At 43.0% G+C, this 17,492-nt stretch overlaps 1 protein-coding gene across 5 annotated transcripts in view; it reads left to right on the forward strand.

Annotated features, from left to right (window-relative positions):
* Positions 1-1,621: 1,621 nt before the first annotated feature.
* tsen2 (TSEN2 tRNA splicing endonuclease subunit) overlaps positions 1,622-17,492 on the forward strand; it is a 38,281-nt gene continuing 22,410 nt past the window's right edge. The window contains exons 1-5 of one of the 5 annotated variants that reach the window (XM_038812674.1): positions 1,622-1,847; positions 3,071-3,305; positions 4,246-4,327; positions 5,877-5,916; positions 14,825-15,329. In XM_038812674.1, the coding sequence (XP_038668602.1) occupies positions 3,117-3,305; positions 4,246-4,327; positions 5,877-5,916; positions 14,825-15,329 (816 nt within the window). In that variant the 5' untranslated portion in view covers positions 1,622-1,847; positions 3,071-3,116. The other 4 variants (XM_038812673.1, XM_038812671.1, XM_038812672.1 and 1 more) reach the window with 4 other exon arrangements.

Raw genomic sequence — 17,492 nt, forward strand, 5'->3', positions numbered from 1 at the left:
AAACTCTAGTTAGATTCATGTTAAACAAAGGTGTTTACATAATGGGTGTTCAGTTCAAACTGTGTCTTTATTGTGTGTAGAGAGTTTACAACATGAACAATTAATACCCATTTGGAGAAAGAATGAGATGTTGCTAAGCAACTAAGGACACTTTTAATAATAATAATCTTTGTTGTCACAAGTAGGCTTACATTAACACTGCAGTGAAGTTACTGTGAAAAGCCTCGAGTCGCCCCATTCCGGCGCCTGTTCGGATACACAGAGGGAGAATTCAGAATGTTCAAATTACCCAGCTGCACGTCTTTCGGGACTTGTGGGAGGAAACCGGAGCACCCGGAGGGAACCCACGCAGACACACGAAGAACGTGCAGACTCCACGCAGACAGTGACCCAAGCCGGGAATCGAACCTGGGACCCTGGAGCTGTGAAGCACCAGTGCTACCCACTGTGCTACCATGCTGCCCCTAGAGAGAAAATCTTTTGAGTTTTTATGTTTAACTGGATCCAGGGCAGATGGAGAGAGGAAGCTAGAGAGGAAACAGCTCTCTCAGCCCTGCCAGTAGCAGAAGGAGGGAGTTGAAAAAAGCAGACTCCCCAAAAAGAACCCAAGGGGGTCAAGATGCTGAAATAACAGAGGTCGTAGATACGGATCCTGACATGGAAACTCAGGCATCGGAGGTCTCCGACGGAGAGCAAACAGTGCAGCAGTTTCAGACAGTGCATCCACCATGACATTCTGTTTGGAAATGCCGTTCGCCACTCAGATACGTGCTGTCAGATCCAGCACCGCGAGTGCAGGACACCAAACCAAGTGCGAAGAGAACGCGATGAGTTCCAACTCCACAGTTGCCGGTGGTGTCTTCGGACTTTGGCCGGGGAGGGGGGTTATAACCAGCACAAAACTTACCTGGTGGGAGCAATCACCATCCCCACGAGTCTCGCCGATTATGAGCTCCCCCAACATTGTATGAGAGCCAAGAGGTGAGATTGATCATGGTTTAGTTACATATAAAGTCAGCCAAGGATGGAACCGACAGAAAGACCCGGCTGGGATCTTATGTATATTGTACATACCTTTAAATTACAATAAACTAAAATTGCTTTTTACTGAACTCAGCTTGGTCTACAAAACTGAGGGAAACCGTTTTTATTCAGTGAGCAGTTAGGATCTGGAATGTACTGGCTGAGAGTGAAGTGGAAGCAGATTCAATTGTTGCTTTCAAAAGAGAACTGGATTGATGCACGATCAATTGCACGAAAGACTCAGATTGGTACAACTGTGGCTTTATTACAGTCAGATGCGTGGCCTCCTACTGCAGCAGGCGAAATGGCTGATCAGAGGGAGGACACGCATATTTATACGGCTCCTTGTGGGCGGAGCTAGCCGGCAGGGGCTGCCGGCAAACCTGTAGTGCAGGTCCGACCTTACATCCCCTAATACAAGTGCACAGTGGTTCACCACATGGATCATTACCTTAAGGGAAATATTTTCATGGGGGAGGGGGAGGGCAGGGGAGTGGCACTAGGCTAATTGAGCATGCAGAGTCCTGGCACCAACTCAACGGACTGAATGGCCTCTTTCAGTGCAGTAACCACACCACGATTCTTTCAAGAGAGCCAATCCCAACACTGCTTACAGATCATGGGTGAGGCAAATCGGTTGCCGTTTTCGAAGAGGAGCCACTAAATGGCAAAATACATATGTAAACGAATCTTTAAAACTAATAACGCATGGTAAAAATAAATGATTCCCGGGGAGCTCATCAGAAGCATAAGGCACAACCTAAATGACTGACAAGAGCAGAGTGAAGACACGCTTGTGGAGATTCAATAGGAACACAGAAACGGTAAGAGAGCGTTCAGCCGGCGGTATTTCAGAGTCGGACTGGGGGCTGACACTCTGCGCATGTTTGGAAGCAGTGAGTACCGCAGTGATCGCAGTGTAGCTGTGCGCGGGCGGCCCGAGTATCCACTTCCTGAATGTTGCTGCTCACTGTAACAATTGTTGGAATCTTTATCACTGCTGCGGCTCTTTCCAGCGCGCAGGAAGGTTCAGGGGATCCCCCAGATTGCGGCCTTGGAGTTGGCATATAGGGTAGACGTGAGATGGGGAAGCAGCAGTAAGGGAGGGTCGCAGTGGATAGGGTGGGAAATAAGCAGGGGCAGAAGGGATGGCAGACTCGGTGAGGCAATGGGCAACCCTAGAGGTTATGGAAAGAGTAGCGATAGAGTGTAGAAGTACAGGGCAGAAGGGGATGGAAGAATATTGGAGGGTGGTATTTGGAGCCTTCGGATAATGAACTGGGACAAACGTGGAGGAAGAGATACTCTGGGATCTGTCCACACATTGACAATTCCCCAACCACAATGGGTAGCACTGTTGTTTCACAGATCCAGGGTCCCAGGTTCGATTCCCAGCTTGGCTCACTTTGCAGAGTCTGCACATTCTCCCTGTGTCTGCGCGGGTTTCCTCCGGGTGCTCTGGTTTCCTCCTGCAAGTCCTGAAAGACGTGCTGTTAGGTAATTTGGACATTCTGAATTCTCCCTCTGTGTACCCGAATAGGCGCCGGAATGTGGCGACTAGGGGCTTTTCATAACTTCATTGCAGTGTTAATGTAAGCCTACTTGTGACAATAAAGATTATTATTATCTTGAACATTCTCTTCAGCCATGTCATGTTCAGTTGTTGCTGACCCTTAGTGCGGGCTTGAGCTGCAGAGTAAGAACCACTTTTCATTGATTGAAACTGTTTATGATGTCTGTCTGAAGAGTGAACATCCTGCAGACCAGGCATTGCTGACTCAAATATATGGAATAGTGAGTTTTGTTGAAATAAGCAACTGTACTTTACTAGTTTGCATCCTTCTTGCATCCAGCCATGAGATACAGCTGGGGATATTCATGGCTTTAAAGGTCCCTGCAAATTATCAGCTGTAGAGTCCACACAATTGCGTTTGATGGGTATTTTACTTGAAATCTCTAATAGACTTTCAGAACTGGCTGATTTGTTCAGTATTTGTTTACTCCTGTAGGCTATCAAGCCTTAACTTTCCAATACTTTGTTTTGAAGATTCCATCCTGTTATCCGAAGTTACTTCAAAGGAATCTTTCGTACAATGGCTGAAGCAAGCTTTCGTGCCCCAAAAAGAAAGAGAAAAGTGTATGAATCTTATGAAGCTCCTTTTCCTGTGTCATTAACCCAAGAAGAAACCAGTTCAAAGGAACAAAAACATTATTATGCTGAAATTGTGAATAACAATGTAATCGTAAGAAAGCCTGAAAGTATGCAAGCCCTGTATGGAAAGGTAATTCACGACCATTCCTGTTTCTCAAATACATTAATGACTTGAACTTGAAAATGCAGGACACAATTTCAAAATTTGCAGATGCTGCAAAACATGGAGTAAATAGTGTGGAAGATAGTACTAGACTTCAAGCGGGCATGGGTACTTGGTGGAAAACATATGGCAGATGAAATTCAATGAAAGAAGTGAGGCAGTACATTTTGGTAGGAGGAATAAGGAGAAAAATGACAAGCTAAAGAAAACAATTTTAAAGGGTGAGGCAACAGCGGAAACCCTGAGGGATGTTGGTGCACAATTCTTTGACAGATTAACAAATCAGTTCAGAAAACATGTGATCCTGGATGTTATAAATCAATGCATAGAATACAAAAACTAGGAATTTAAAGGTATGAGCTGCAGTATTGTGTCCAAATCTTGACACTGCACATAAGGAGGGATTGGGAAAACACGTACAAGACTGGAATGATTCCAGGGATGAGGGATTACAATTAAGGTAGAGCGATTAGAGAAGCTCGGGTTGTTCTCCTTTGAGCTGTGAGGGCTAAGAGGGGAATTGATGGATGTGCTTGTTGCAGGGTTTAGCTAGAGTAAATGAGGAAAAACTTTCCCGTGGCCGAACAGCTGATAACAAGAGGACACTCATTTAAGGTGATTGGCAGAAGAACTGAGGGATGACATGAAGAAAAACCTTTTAACGCAACGAGTGGTTAGGATTTGCAGTTCACTGACAGATTAAATTGTAGCCTTCAAAATGAAATGGAACAAATACTTGACTATTTGGATTGCTCTTTGAAAGAGCTGGCACAGATTTGATGGGCCAGATAGTCTCCTGTGTTATACTATTCTTTGATTTTATAATAGAATGGTCTTAATTCAACTTTTGAACTCCAAAAAGGTTTGATAAGGTTGAAAATCTGATTGATTTATTTTGTAATTAAAGGGTTATTTCGGAAAAGGGGTGCTATCCAGAAGCCGACCAGATTACAATATTTCAGACCCTGCCTTAGTTGCCAAATGGAAAGGTACATCTTCTTTAAACAGTTACTTGGTCTGTTTTGTTTTTATCTGTTATTTTATCATTTACAGATTATTCTTTTTAAATTGTTGCATTACAGAGCATTCGCATATTACTGAACAAAGAAACATGTTGTCAAAGCTTCTTGTCCTCCACTCACCAGGACAAATGCCAAATTTTGAATGAACACAGCCAATGGTTCCCTGTTGCTTTCTCCATGGTAACATCTCAGCTGACGTGCCTGATGAGTGCAAATAAAAAACTTTGACAACATTTCTCACTTTTCAGCAATATTCAATTTCTGTATTACCACGTGATAGTAACCAACTCATTTCAATTTGACATCAGGTTTTTCACAGTCAGTGCCAGTAACAACTGTGTAGATGGTACTGCATTTTTAAAAAAAATCTTGTTTGTTCTGTCCATCTCTACCTACACCACATCAATTATGGGCTGAAACAATAAGCAACTTTTATTCCAGGCCAACTTTTTCAGCTAACTGGTAGGTGAGGCTGAATTTAATGTGGGCAATAAGAGTCTCACTGGTAGAAAACCAGCGTGGCTTCCATGGAAGTGGCCTCACCAAACAGGCACTTGACTGGCCACCATCAGGCCTTCCCAGCAGTGATTGACAGACTGCTAATCTGTGATTAGCACATAACAAAGATGAGGCTGTGTATTTTAGTGTATGAATGGTCTAAGGAGTGAAAAGAAATGGATGGGCATTGCTTTGATAGTTGTATTCTGTCCATTATTATGCTTCATGTAAAATAAATCACTTTGTTCCTTCGCATTCAGCTTTGTCACACTGCAATGCTTTTCAATTTGATTTCCAAAACTATGGAAGAATATACCTGACAGCAGGTGCAAAATCATAGTATCCAGTATATACGAGAAGAGTTTCATTGTTAGATTCCCTAGATCAGGCTCTCACTTAACTAGATATTGGGCAATAAAGCTGCTTCCCAGTTTATAGGAGACATTGGGGGGGGGGGGTGGCGCAGTAGCACAGTGGGTAGCACTGTTGCTTCACAGCGCCAGGGTCCCAAGTTCGATTCCCGGCTTGGGTCACTGTCTGTGCAGAGTCTGCATGTTCTCCCCGTGTCTGCGTGGGTTTCCTCCGGGTGCTCCGGTTTCCTCCCGCAAGTCCCAAAAGACGTGCTGTTAGGTGAATTGGACATTCTGAATTCTCCCTCTGGGTATGAAAGGGTGCCAGAATCTGGTGACTAGGGGATTTTCACAGTAACTTCTTTGCAGTGTTAATGTAAGCCTACTTGTGACAATAAAGATTATTATAGGAGACATGCAGTCTGCATAAAAGAATGGCTGGTAATGCTAAATGTGAGAGAATATCTCCTGTAGTCATGTGAATTTGGGATTGGTACATTGTCCATGCATACCTGACAAAGACAAAGGTAAATTAACTTACTGAGATACATTTTTCAGGAGTTAGTAGGAATTTTAATCTTATACTTTAATAAAAAGTATAGTAACATTGGTATATGACTTTCACACCTGATTAAAAACGCTAATTGTATTCTTTTGGTTATTTGTAGATGCCAATCCTATGCACATGCCTATAATTTCATCAATGAAGTAAGTTTGGGCCTGGCATTACAATTTTGCCATGTAATTCTGTTCATATTTATATTTCACCTAAAATGTTTCTCGGCTGATTTGCTTTTTTTTTTGATTTTGAAAAGCTATTTTCATTTTTTGGAACACGTGTTTATAATAAGACCCTGAACAAGTTTTGCTATTATTGGTGAAGAGCATGTCTTTTTGTCTGTTTTTCCTTAGACCACTCACATTATGTGTTTTGTACGGGGATTAAAACAGTCAGTTTGTCAAAGTGATGGTTGGAGAGGAAGTATTCTGTTTGAAAAGAAAATGTGTATGCAGTTAGATTAGTATGGTAAGGGAGGAGCAACTCAATGCATTTTGGAAGAGTTGTCTTTGTGGTGTGTGAAATTTCAATGTATTTTCAAGATTTTATTTATCTTTTTTCCATAAGAACATAAGATATAGGAGCCGAATTAAGCCATTGGGTCCATCGCGACTGCTCCATCATTCAATCTTGGCTGATATGTTTGTAATCCCCATTCTCCTGCCTTCTCCCCATAACCCCTGATATCCCTATTAATCAAAAACCTATCTATCTCTGTCTAAAAGACACTTAGTGACTGAAGAAATTCCTCCTCATCTCGGTTCAAAGGATCGTTTCTTCAGCCTGAGGCTGTGCCCTCGGGTTCTACTTTTTTCCACCAAAGTGTATTTATTTCCCGTTATGTTTACTTTTCTTGTTTGCTTCTACAATGGGTTTCATTGTTATCAAAGGCTGTAACATGTATGTGCTTTCGTTTTGTTCCCTCACTTACCTTTCCACTGCGTTCCCGCTTCATGAATCTGCCTTTACATGTTCCCACTTTCTACTGAAGCAATTAAGTCACCAGAGGCTTCCTCCAACTCTACAGCCATACCAACTGTGGAACATCCTTGCCCCCCTCTTGTTACTCATTCACGCATGATTTCTTTGCCACTTCTGTCAGAACCAGAATAACCCCTGTTGTTAGATTGAATGCCTGTCTGACTGAATTTCGTGGCTGAGCTAATTAAGTTCCTTCAGCTGAATGTTGGAAAGACTAAGTCATTATATTCGGCCAATGGAAGAAACTTCCATTCCCTTGCCATTGAATCTCTCTATGTCACAGTGAGCTTTGCGCACGAGAAGTGGGAGAGTACACTTCCTGAATGAGAGACAGCCAGAGTGAGTGTGGGTATCGACAAGTTGAAACAGAGTGGGGATTCGGTGCATAGCGGGAAGAGGTGCTTTTTGTTTTTCTCCTTTGTAACTTTTAAAAATGTTTAGTAAGTAGTCTTGCCCTGTAGCATCAGTTGAGGCTATAAGGGAGAGAGCTGATTTGTACGTAAAGGTAAGATTGGGTATGTCTTTACTACTTTTTTCACTTATGGTTCGAAAGACTTGGTGGGTTATAATCTGCAAGGGATGTATTTGTTGCAACGAGGACCTGGAAAGAGGACTCTAGTGAATTGGATACAATCTGATATCAGATTTAAAGGGGGAAGTCATGGCAGGAGAGCTCAAAATTCCTGCAGTGCATGCTGGATGATTTTCTGGACCAATAGTTAACGAACCAAATATAGACCAGGCCATCCTAGACTGGGTACTGTGTAATGAGAGCAGAATCATTGGCAATCTAGTTGTGCAAGACCCCTTGGGGATGGGTGACCATAATATGATAGAATCAAAATGGAGAGTGTCATGTGAGAGTACCTTTAAGAAATGGGTGTTTATAAATGGGTGTGTATAGAAATATCTGTAGTGAGAGTACCTTTAAGAAATGGGTGTTTACTACTGCAGTGATGTCAGAGTGGGTGGAGCTTGGCTGTCTGTCAGCTTTTTACCTTCGTTTTAGGCTGTTTGCCGCAGGGTGTGTTTTAGTTTCGTTTTTGGTGTTGGAGCTGAAGACAGACAGAGCAGGTGTACTGTTGATCTCTCTGCCATGAAAAGACTATCTCTTGCTAACTAGTGATAATTTACCAAAATTCACTAGACTCTGGGGTGGTCCCGGCAGATTGGAAATTAGCAAACGTGACACCACTGTTTAAAAAAGGAGATAGGCAGAAAGCGGGTAATTATAGGCCAGTTAGCTTAACTTCGGTAGTAGGGAAGATGCTGGAATCTATCATCAAGGAAGAAATAGTGAGGCATCTGGAGGTAAATTGTCCCATTGGGCAGACGCAGCATGGGTTCATAAAGGGCAGGTCGTGCCTAACTAATATAGTGGAATTTTTTGAGGACATTACCAGTGCGGTAGATAATGAGGAGCCAATGGATGTGGTATATCTGGATTTCCAGAAAGCTTTTGACAAAGTGCCGCACAAAAGATTGCTGCATAAGATAACGATGTATGGCATTAAGAGTAAAGTAGTAGCATGGATAGAGGATAAGGTGTTAGTGAGGCCACACCTGGAGTATTGTGTTCAGTTTTGGTCTCGTTCCCTGAGAGAGGACGTACTGGCGCTGGAGGGTGTGCAGAGGAGATTCACTAGGTTAATCCCAGAGCTGAATGGGTTGGATTAAGGGGAGAGGTTGAGTAGACTGGGACTGTACTCATTGGAATTTAGAAGGATGCGGGGGCATCTTATAGAAACATAAAATTATGAAAGGAATAGATAGAATAGATGTGGGCAGGTTGTTTCCACTGGCGGGTGAAAGCAGAACTAGGGGGCATAGCCTCAAAGTAAGGGGAAGTAGATTTAGGACTGAGTTTAGGAGGAACTTCTTCACCCAAAGGGTTGTGAATCTATGGAATTCCTTGCCCAGTGAAGCAGTTGAGGCTCCTTCATTACATGATTTTAAGATAAAGATAGATAGTTTTTTGAAGAATAAAGGGATTAAGGGTTATGGTGTTCGGGCCGGAAAGTGGAGCTGATTCCAAAAAAGATCAGCCATGATCTCACTGAATGGCGGAGCAGGCTCGAGGGGCCATGTGGCCTACTCCTGCTCCTAGTTCTTGTGTTCTTATGATCATTTGGTGAATTCAGAATTATAAATGTTCTCAGAAGGGCAGCACGGTGGCACAGTGGTTAGCATTGCTGCCTACGGCGCTGAGGACCCGGGTTCGAATCCCGGCCCTGGGTCACTGTCCGTGTGGAGTTTGCACATTCTCCCCGTGTCTGCGTGGGTTTCACCCCCACAACCCAAAGATGTGCAGGATAGGTAGATTGGCCATGCTAAATTGCCCCTTAATTGGAAAAAATAATTGGGTACTCTAAATTTTTTTTTTTAAATAAATGTTCTCAGCAGTGAATGTAAACCTAATGTTCTTCTGTTTAAAAGGTGTTTCTTTTGTCTTCTGGATGTTGTTTGGGAAGGTATTAAGGATTGCTTAGTGTTATATTCTTTGGGGTTGTTTTGAATTGATGTTTACTAAAATGTTCACTGTATGTTTTAAAAAGGTTAACTTGAGTTCATAGAATAAACATTATTTTAATTTAACAGTAGTGTCAAGCTCTATTTGCACCACACCAGTAGAGTGGGCTGTGTGCTCCCCATAACCACAATCTATTAACAGCCATGGGTCAGGTGAACTCCATGATACACTTTGGGGGTTCTCTAAATCCTGGCCCATAGCAAGAGTGATGCAATTGATTCTGAGATGAGAGTCCTGAACCTTAATAAAGGAAACTCCCAATAATATGAGGCACGAGTTGGCTATCATCGATTGGGAAACATTACTTAAAGCGATGACTGTGGATAGGCAATGGCAAATATTCAAAGAACTCATTGGTGAGCTGCAACAATGGTTGATTCCTGCCTGGCACAAAGGTAAAACAGCATGGGGTGGTCAATCCATGGTTTACCAGAGAAATTAGAGATAGTATTCGATCCAAGGAAGAAGCGTATAAATTGCCCAAGAGAAACAACAGACCTGAGGATCGGGACTAGTTTTGAATTTAACAAGAGGAACAAGGGATCGATTAAGAAAGGGCAAATAGAGTACGAGAGTAAGTTTTCAGGGAACATAAAAACTGACAGTAAAAATTTCTATAGTTTGGTGAAGAGAAAAAGATTGGTGAAGACAAATGTTCCTAACGGGAATTTATAAATGAGGACACAAATGGCTGATCAACATACTTTGGTTCTGTCTTCACAAAGGAGGACACAAAGAAGATACTGGAAATGTTGGGGAGCACAGGGTTTAGTGACAGGGAGAAACTGAAGGAGATCTACATTCATAGAGAAATGGAAATTGATTGGGTCGAAGGCTGATAAATCCCCAGGGCCTGATGACCTGCATCCCAGAGTACCTAAGGAAGTGGCTCCAGAAATAGTGAATGCATTGCTGGTCATCTTCCAAGATTCCTACAGATTGGAGGAGAGCGAACTTAATCCCACTATTTAAAAAGGGAGGAGAGTAGAGGCCAATGTCTTGGCATTTGCCCGGAGACGGATCTTATTGGAATGGAGGAACTTGGGACCACCAAAACCGGGGTGTGTGGGTGAGTGACCAGGCAGAGTTTCTTAGGCTGGAGAAGATAAAATTTGCCTTGAGAGGCTTTGTGGAGGGGTTTGCCCTGAGATGGCAGCTATTTTCATTGACTTCTTTGAGAACAGTAGTGGAGAAAATTCTAAAATCCATTATCAAAGATTTTACAGCAGGAGCACTTCAAAAACAGTGGCAGTCAGCATGGATTTATGAAAGGGAAATCGTGCTTGACAAATCTACTGGAATTCTTCAAGGATGTAACGTAGAGTTGATGAGGGGGAGCCAGTGGATGTGGTTTATTTGGGCGTTCAGGAAGCTTTTGGCAAAGTCCCACATAAGAAATTAGCATGCAAAATTAAAGTGCATGGGATTAAGGGTTGTGTATTTAGATGGGTAGAACACTGGTTGGCAGACGCGAAACAAAGAGTAGGAATTAATAGGTCTTTTTTCAAATGGCAGGCAGTGACTAGTGGGGTACTGCAAAGATCGGTGCTGGGACCCAGCTATTCACAATATATATTTATATATTTAGATATGGAATGAAATGTAGTACCTCCAAATTTGTAGATAACAGAAAGTTGGGTTGGAGGGTGAGCTGTGAGGAGGATGTAGAGATGGATGCCGTGTGATTTGGACAGGAGGCAGCAGGCAGTAAAGAAGACAATTGGTATGTCGGCCCTCATAGTGAGAGAATTCAAATACAAGAGCAGGGATGTCTTTCTGCAATTATACAGGGCCTTGGTGAGGCCATACCTGGAATATCGTGTGTAGTTTTGGTCTCCTTATCTGAGGAAGGATGTTCTTGCTCTAGAGGTAGTGCAGCAAAGATTTATTAAATTGAATCCTGGGATAGCAGGATGGACGTATGAGGAGAGATTGAGCTGGTTAGGATTGTATTCACTGTTGTTCAGCAGAATGAGGGGGGATCTCATAGACACCTATAAAATCCTAACAGTACTCGACAGGGTAGATGCAAGAAGGATGGACCCAATGGTGAGGGTGTCCAGAACCAAGGGTCACAATCTGAGGATAGGGGGTAAACCATTTATGACAGAGATGAGGAGAAATTTTACTTCACCCAGAGAGTGGTGAGCCTGTGGAATTCATTACCACAGAAAGTAGGTGAAGCCAAAACATTGTGGGCTGAATTCTCCGCCACCGGGATGCTCCACGTTGCCGGCAGCCCGGGGGTTTCTCGACGGCGTGGGGCTGCCCCACAATGGGAAACCCCATTGCTCAGCTGCCGAAATGGAGAATCCCGATGGCGTGCTGAACTAGAAATCTGGTACGGCAGGAGGGAGAAACCCACCCTGTTTGTTTTCAAGAAGCAATTAGATATAGCACTTGGGGTGAAAGGGGAAAGCGGGATTAGGCTATTGAGTTGGATGATCAGCAATGATAATGAATGGTGGAGCAGGACCAAATGGCCTAAATGTGTTCCTATTTTCTATGTTTCTATCCTTAATAACTCAGTTGAACTGGATCAGACAGTCTGAAACGATCTGCTCAACCAAAACTGAATTTCAAACAATAGTCTTGACAGTTAATCTATTTCACTTCATCCCTCTCACCATAATCCCTAAACCACACTTTTTCACCTCTTGTACCTGATTTCTCTGATGCTTTTCTCATTGACCTCTAAAACTGCACCCTGCATAAACTCCAACTTGTCCATAACATTGCTGTCTATATCCTGTCTAATCAGTGATGGGCTTGGCTGGTTTCCAACCACCCAACACCTCATTTTCAAAATCTCTCTCCTCTTTTACAAATCCCTTCAACTGTTTGCTTCACCTTCTCATTGATCTCCTGCCCACATTTATCTCATGCCAGGCTTTTTGCTCCTTTAATTCTGGTCTTCATGGTCGGAGAGCACTCATGCTTCTCAGCCTACTTCATACAATCATCAAATCCTATGGAGCAAGAGGAGCCATTCAGCCCACCAAGCCTATGCAGGATGTTTGAAAGAGTTATCCAGTCCATCTCATACCCTCCCTCTTTCTCCATAGCCTTTTGTTTTCTCAGCCTCCAGTATTTATCTAATTCACTTATGAAAGTTACGATTGAACCATCCTTCTCTATCAGGCTTCCTAAATTCCTCCATCTTTGTTTCCTCTTGTCATGCCTGTGGAAATATGTTCAGGATCTATCAGTAGAAATTCTGATCTTTCCCGCTCAACCTCAAATGCTAACCCTATCTTTATCACCCCACAACAACTGGGTGTTTGCAGTATTTTCTGATTTTGCTTCGGATTTGCAGTTTTTTTTGCATTTTTTTGAAAGTCTTATCTATTTGATCATTACTATGCTAACTTCATCACTTTGTGTCCATTTTTGCACTGCAAGTACTTTGGGGACTCTTTCTTAAAAAAATTTTAAATTATGATATAAATGGATAAACGGAAATTACTGCAGATGCTGGAATCTGAAACAAAAGCAGAAATGCTGGACAGGCTCAGCAGGTCTGACAGCATCTGTGGAGAGAGAACGGAACAAATGTTTCGAGTCTGGATGACTCTTGGTCAAAGCTGGGGAGAACTGGGAATTAAATGAGATTTATACTGTCCGGGGGGGCGGGGATCGAGGGGCAGTGGGGCTGGGTAGAGGGCCAGCGTTTGGTGGAGATTGACAAAGATGTTGTGGACAAAAAGACAATGGGAATGTAAATGGTGATAATGACCAAGAAGGGTGCTGATAGTGGCACATTAAGAGATCAGAATGTGTTAATGACAGAACAGAAGTAAGCAGTGTGTCAAAGGGCAACTTGAACAGGGAACAGATGGCCCCAGTGAGGTGGGGGGAGACAATGTTCAGGGAAAAATGGATCGCTGGAAGAAATGAAAGTACGTTTTTAGTTTGTTTTAAATTTAGAGTACCCAATTATTTTTTCCAATTAAGGGGCAATTTAGTGTGGCCAATCCACCTACTCTGCACATCTTTGGGATGTGGGGGTGAGACTGGCACAGACATAGGGAGAATGTGCAAACTCCACACGGACAGTGACCCGGGGCCAGGATCGAACGTGTGCCCTCGGCGCCATGAGGCAGCAGTGCTAACCACTGCGCTGCCGTGCCACCCTGAAATGAAAGTAAGTTCATAGAAGTAACAAAGGGGTGAAGGCAGAGGAGAAAGTCCACAGTCTGAAGTTGAACTCAATGGTAAGTCCAGAAGGGTGTAACGTGCCTACTCGAAAGATGAGGTGTTCTTCCTCCAATTTGCATTGGGCTTCACTGGAACATTGCAGCAGGCCAAGGATGGATATGTGGACATGAGTGGAGGTGGCAAGCGACAGCAAGATATGGGTCCTGCTTGTGGATGGACCAAAGGTGTTCTGCAAAGCAGTCGCCCAGTCTGCGTTTAGTCTGTCCAATGTAGAGGAGACTGCATTGGGAGCAGTGAACGCAATAAACCAAATTGAAGAAGGTTCAAGTGAAGTGCTGCCTCACCTGCAAAGCTCTTGGATAGTGAGCAGGGGAGAGGTAAAGGGGTAGGTGTTGCACCTTCTGCGATTGCATGGGAAGGTGCTGTAGGAAGAGGGTGAAGTGTTGGGGGTGGTAGAGGAGTGAACCAGGATATCCCAGAGGGAATGGTCCCTGCAGAATGCTGACAGGGGAAGTAAGGGGAAGACATGTTTGGTGATAGTATCATGCTGGAGTTGGCAGAACTGGCGGAGGATGATTCTTTGAATGTGGAGGTGAATGGGGTGAAAGGTGAGGACAAGAGGTACCCCATCCTGGTTCTGGGAGGGAGGGGAAGGGGTGAGAGCAGAGGTGTGGGAGATGGGTCGGACACAGTTGTGAACCCTGTCAACCACAGTGGGTGGAAACTATGATTAAGGAAGAATGAAGACATGTCAGCTGCATTATTTTGTAAAGTGGTGTCTTCGGAACAGAGGCGAAGGAATTGGGAGAATGGAATGGAGTCCTTATCGGATGTGGGGTGTGAAGAGCTGTAGTCGCGTTAGCTGTGGGAGTCGGTCGGCTCGTAACGGATACTAGTGGATCGTCTATCTCTAGAAATGGGGTCAGAGGTCAAGGAAGGGAAGGGTCAAAGATGGACCATGTTACGGTGATGTATATAAATGGAGTTTTTTTTTTGTTACGTGGGGTGTCCCATATGTCTAATTAATTCCTTTTCGGTTAAGCACCTTGGCCCTCGTCCACCAGTATTATATGTAAAGAGCTGCAATGTGTTGTGTGAGAGGAATGGGATGTATATGTTTCTACTTTTTAACTTTCTGTGTCTGGTATGTGTCCACACAGGGTCTCTCTATAACAGTGCAGTTCAGAGCGGAAAGGCACTGTGCAGGACACTGCATGTATCAACAACCCAGTGCAGTTTTACTTCAATATGCTGTACTGACCACTTTTTATAAATTTTACACAAAGCAATGAAAACAATTATTTATTTTCTGATTATGTCTTCCCTGGAAGTGTTTTGCAATATGTACTCATTGGCAAATATTTCTTCTGTTTTCACTATCGTTACAGGTTTCAGCATCATGTAGAATGGGCGAAAAGTCTCCTGCAAGAACAAGGGCTGGAGAGCACCTTGCTCGAGAAAATGCTTGAAAACTATACAAAACCAATAGAATTGCCTTGTGATAGAGGGAGCGCTGAATTTGATGACCGTTCACAAGACTCCAAAGTAGCTAAAACAGAACCTGATAAAAGAGCTGAAGAATCACATAATGGAGAAAATCACCCTGCATTAAGCCCTCAAAATAGGACACATTGTTTGGAAGGTGATGCACCTTATGATCCTTTAGAAAAATATGGATATGTCAACTGTGAAACAATTGACAGGGAAGCTATAGCAAAAGTACACTGTTCTAGACATGATGATCTCCTTATCCACTGTGGCTGCCGATATGAAGATGCCATGGAAGAGGCTCTGCAACAGAATTCAATGAATGATAGCATTTCCACCGAGCACGAATATGTACTAGTGGTAGAAAAAGTACTCCCATGTGATGGTAAAGAATTAAATAGAAAGGTAAGTACAATTATTAGAGATGTGTGAAACCGCGCATTAGAAACTCAAATCCAAATCCAGCTAAACGTATTCTGAGTGTCTGCTGAATGTTATCAGTACAATTGATTCAAACCAGTCTGCTGACGACATGTGCTGTGAATATGACACGGACTTCACTATGATATTTAGCCATCGACATGGTCTGAAGATCCATTGAAGAGGGTTTGTTTTCTTCTTTCATATAGGACTACTTGTGAACTAAATATGAAAAGTAATATTGCAAATCTCAGTATGAACAGTTGAGATAATTACCAATGCCTCCATAATGCTCCAATTTCTAAGCCACTAAGTACATTTTCTTTCTCAAAAAAAAACTTGCTTTTAAAATTGGTATTGGTCTCCAATTTGATGTCCGCTGCGTCAAAAGGACTCCTTCCTTCTCCTTTAGAGTTAGATACCTCATGATGGCTCTAATGAACACTGTATACTATAGTATACGCTAAGCTGAACTCTCCCTTCACAATTGCGTCTCTTAACTGCTTCAATTTCCTGTTCAGTCAGTACACCCAGCCACATCATAAATGCCCATTGTTATGATTCCAGTTGATATTATAACCGGACTGGAAGATTCCAGAGTGCTTCCAAAGACCGTAACTTTAATTTTTATTTAAATGTGGAGGAACAGAGTCACAGGACCGCTAATTAGTTTTAGCAACAAGAAAAAACATTCAGTAAACATGAGAAAATTGGGTTATGATCCAATACCTCTTTATTCACCCTTATTTTAATAATTACTCACAGATTTTAAGATGTACAAAATACATCTTAAACGGTAGCACAAGTGGATATCACTGTGGCTTCACAGCGCCAGGGTCCCAGGTTCAATTCCCCGCTGGGTCACTGTCTGTGCGGAGTCTGCACGTTCTCCCCGTGTCTGCGTGGGTTTCCTCTGGATGCTCCGGTTTCCTCCCCCAGTCCAAAGAGGTGCAGGTTAACTGGATTGGCCATGATAAATTGCCCTTAGTGTCCAAAAAGGTTAGAAGGGGTTATTGGGTTATGGAGATGAGGTGGAAGTGAGGGCTTAAGTGGATCGGTGCAGGCGTGATGGACCAAATGGCCTTCTTCTGCACTTTATGTTCTATGTTCTACAATGATCTCAGTAGCACAAAGTCCCTTTAAGCCCACAGATGGTTGTCACCAAATACATCCTCCCCTCTGAACCCAAGTTCGTGCCTGTGGATTTCTCCTCAAAATTCCCCCAAATGATTATTACATGAGAGTTTCCAAACTCCACTTCCAAAATACGCTTTAAAATCTTCTGTCACAACACTGCTTTCTTCAGCGGGTTTCATTTCAAAATACAGTCCGGAATTTCCAAATAATGCTTTAACACAAGGCTTCTGCTCCATTCTTAACACCAAATCCAGTATCTGGGTTTTATACCACCCTCTTTAGGATTTCTTTGTCTTGACTGCTGTATAAACTGTTTGAAATTGTTTAACTCTCGATTCCCTGACTATTAAAATGGCATCAAACTTTTGATTTACCTCTGAAGTCTGCTTTCCCATGGTGAATCTGGTTAGTGCAATTGACCCTTTAACATAGAACACTCTATTTACTCTTCTTTGAATACTTCTGAACAATATCTTGATCTCTTGTTCTCTTGACTTCCAAGACATTCCTTCTGTCCAATTCCCTAGTTATCTGGACCGTAACTATTTCTTTGAGAAACATGTGTCTTTACAGCTCCCGTCCTGTCAAGTCTGTCTTCTGGCAGAGTTGAGAGATGTTCACGCCGCAGTGTCCTGTCTCCAACTGGAATCAAATTCAGTTGAACTAAAACTTTAAAGCATTTATACCTTGCATGGCCCCCAGATAGTCATGGACGTTTACAGCAGGGAAACAGGCCCTTCGACCCAACTTGTCCATGCCGCTCAGTTTTTACCACTAAGCTAGTCCCACTTGCCTGTATTTGGCCCATATCTCTCTATACCCATCTTACCCATATAACTATCTAAATGCTTTTTAAAAGACAAAATTGTACCCGCCTCCACTACTGTCTCTGGTAGCTCATTCCAGACACTCACCATCCTCTGTGTGGAAAACATTGCCCCTCTGAACCCTTTCATATCTCTCCCTTCTCACCTTATACCCTATGCCCTCTAGTTTTAGACTCTCCTACCT

Source organism: Scyliorhinus canicula, chromosome 11 (assembly GCF_902713615.1).
Source record: "Scyliorhinus canicula chromosome 11, sScyCan1.1, whole genome shotgun sequence".
Taxonomy (NCBI): domain Eukaryota; kingdom Metazoa; phylum Chordata; class Chondrichthyes; order Carcharhiniformes; family Scyliorhinidae; genus Scyliorhinus; species Scyliorhinus canicula.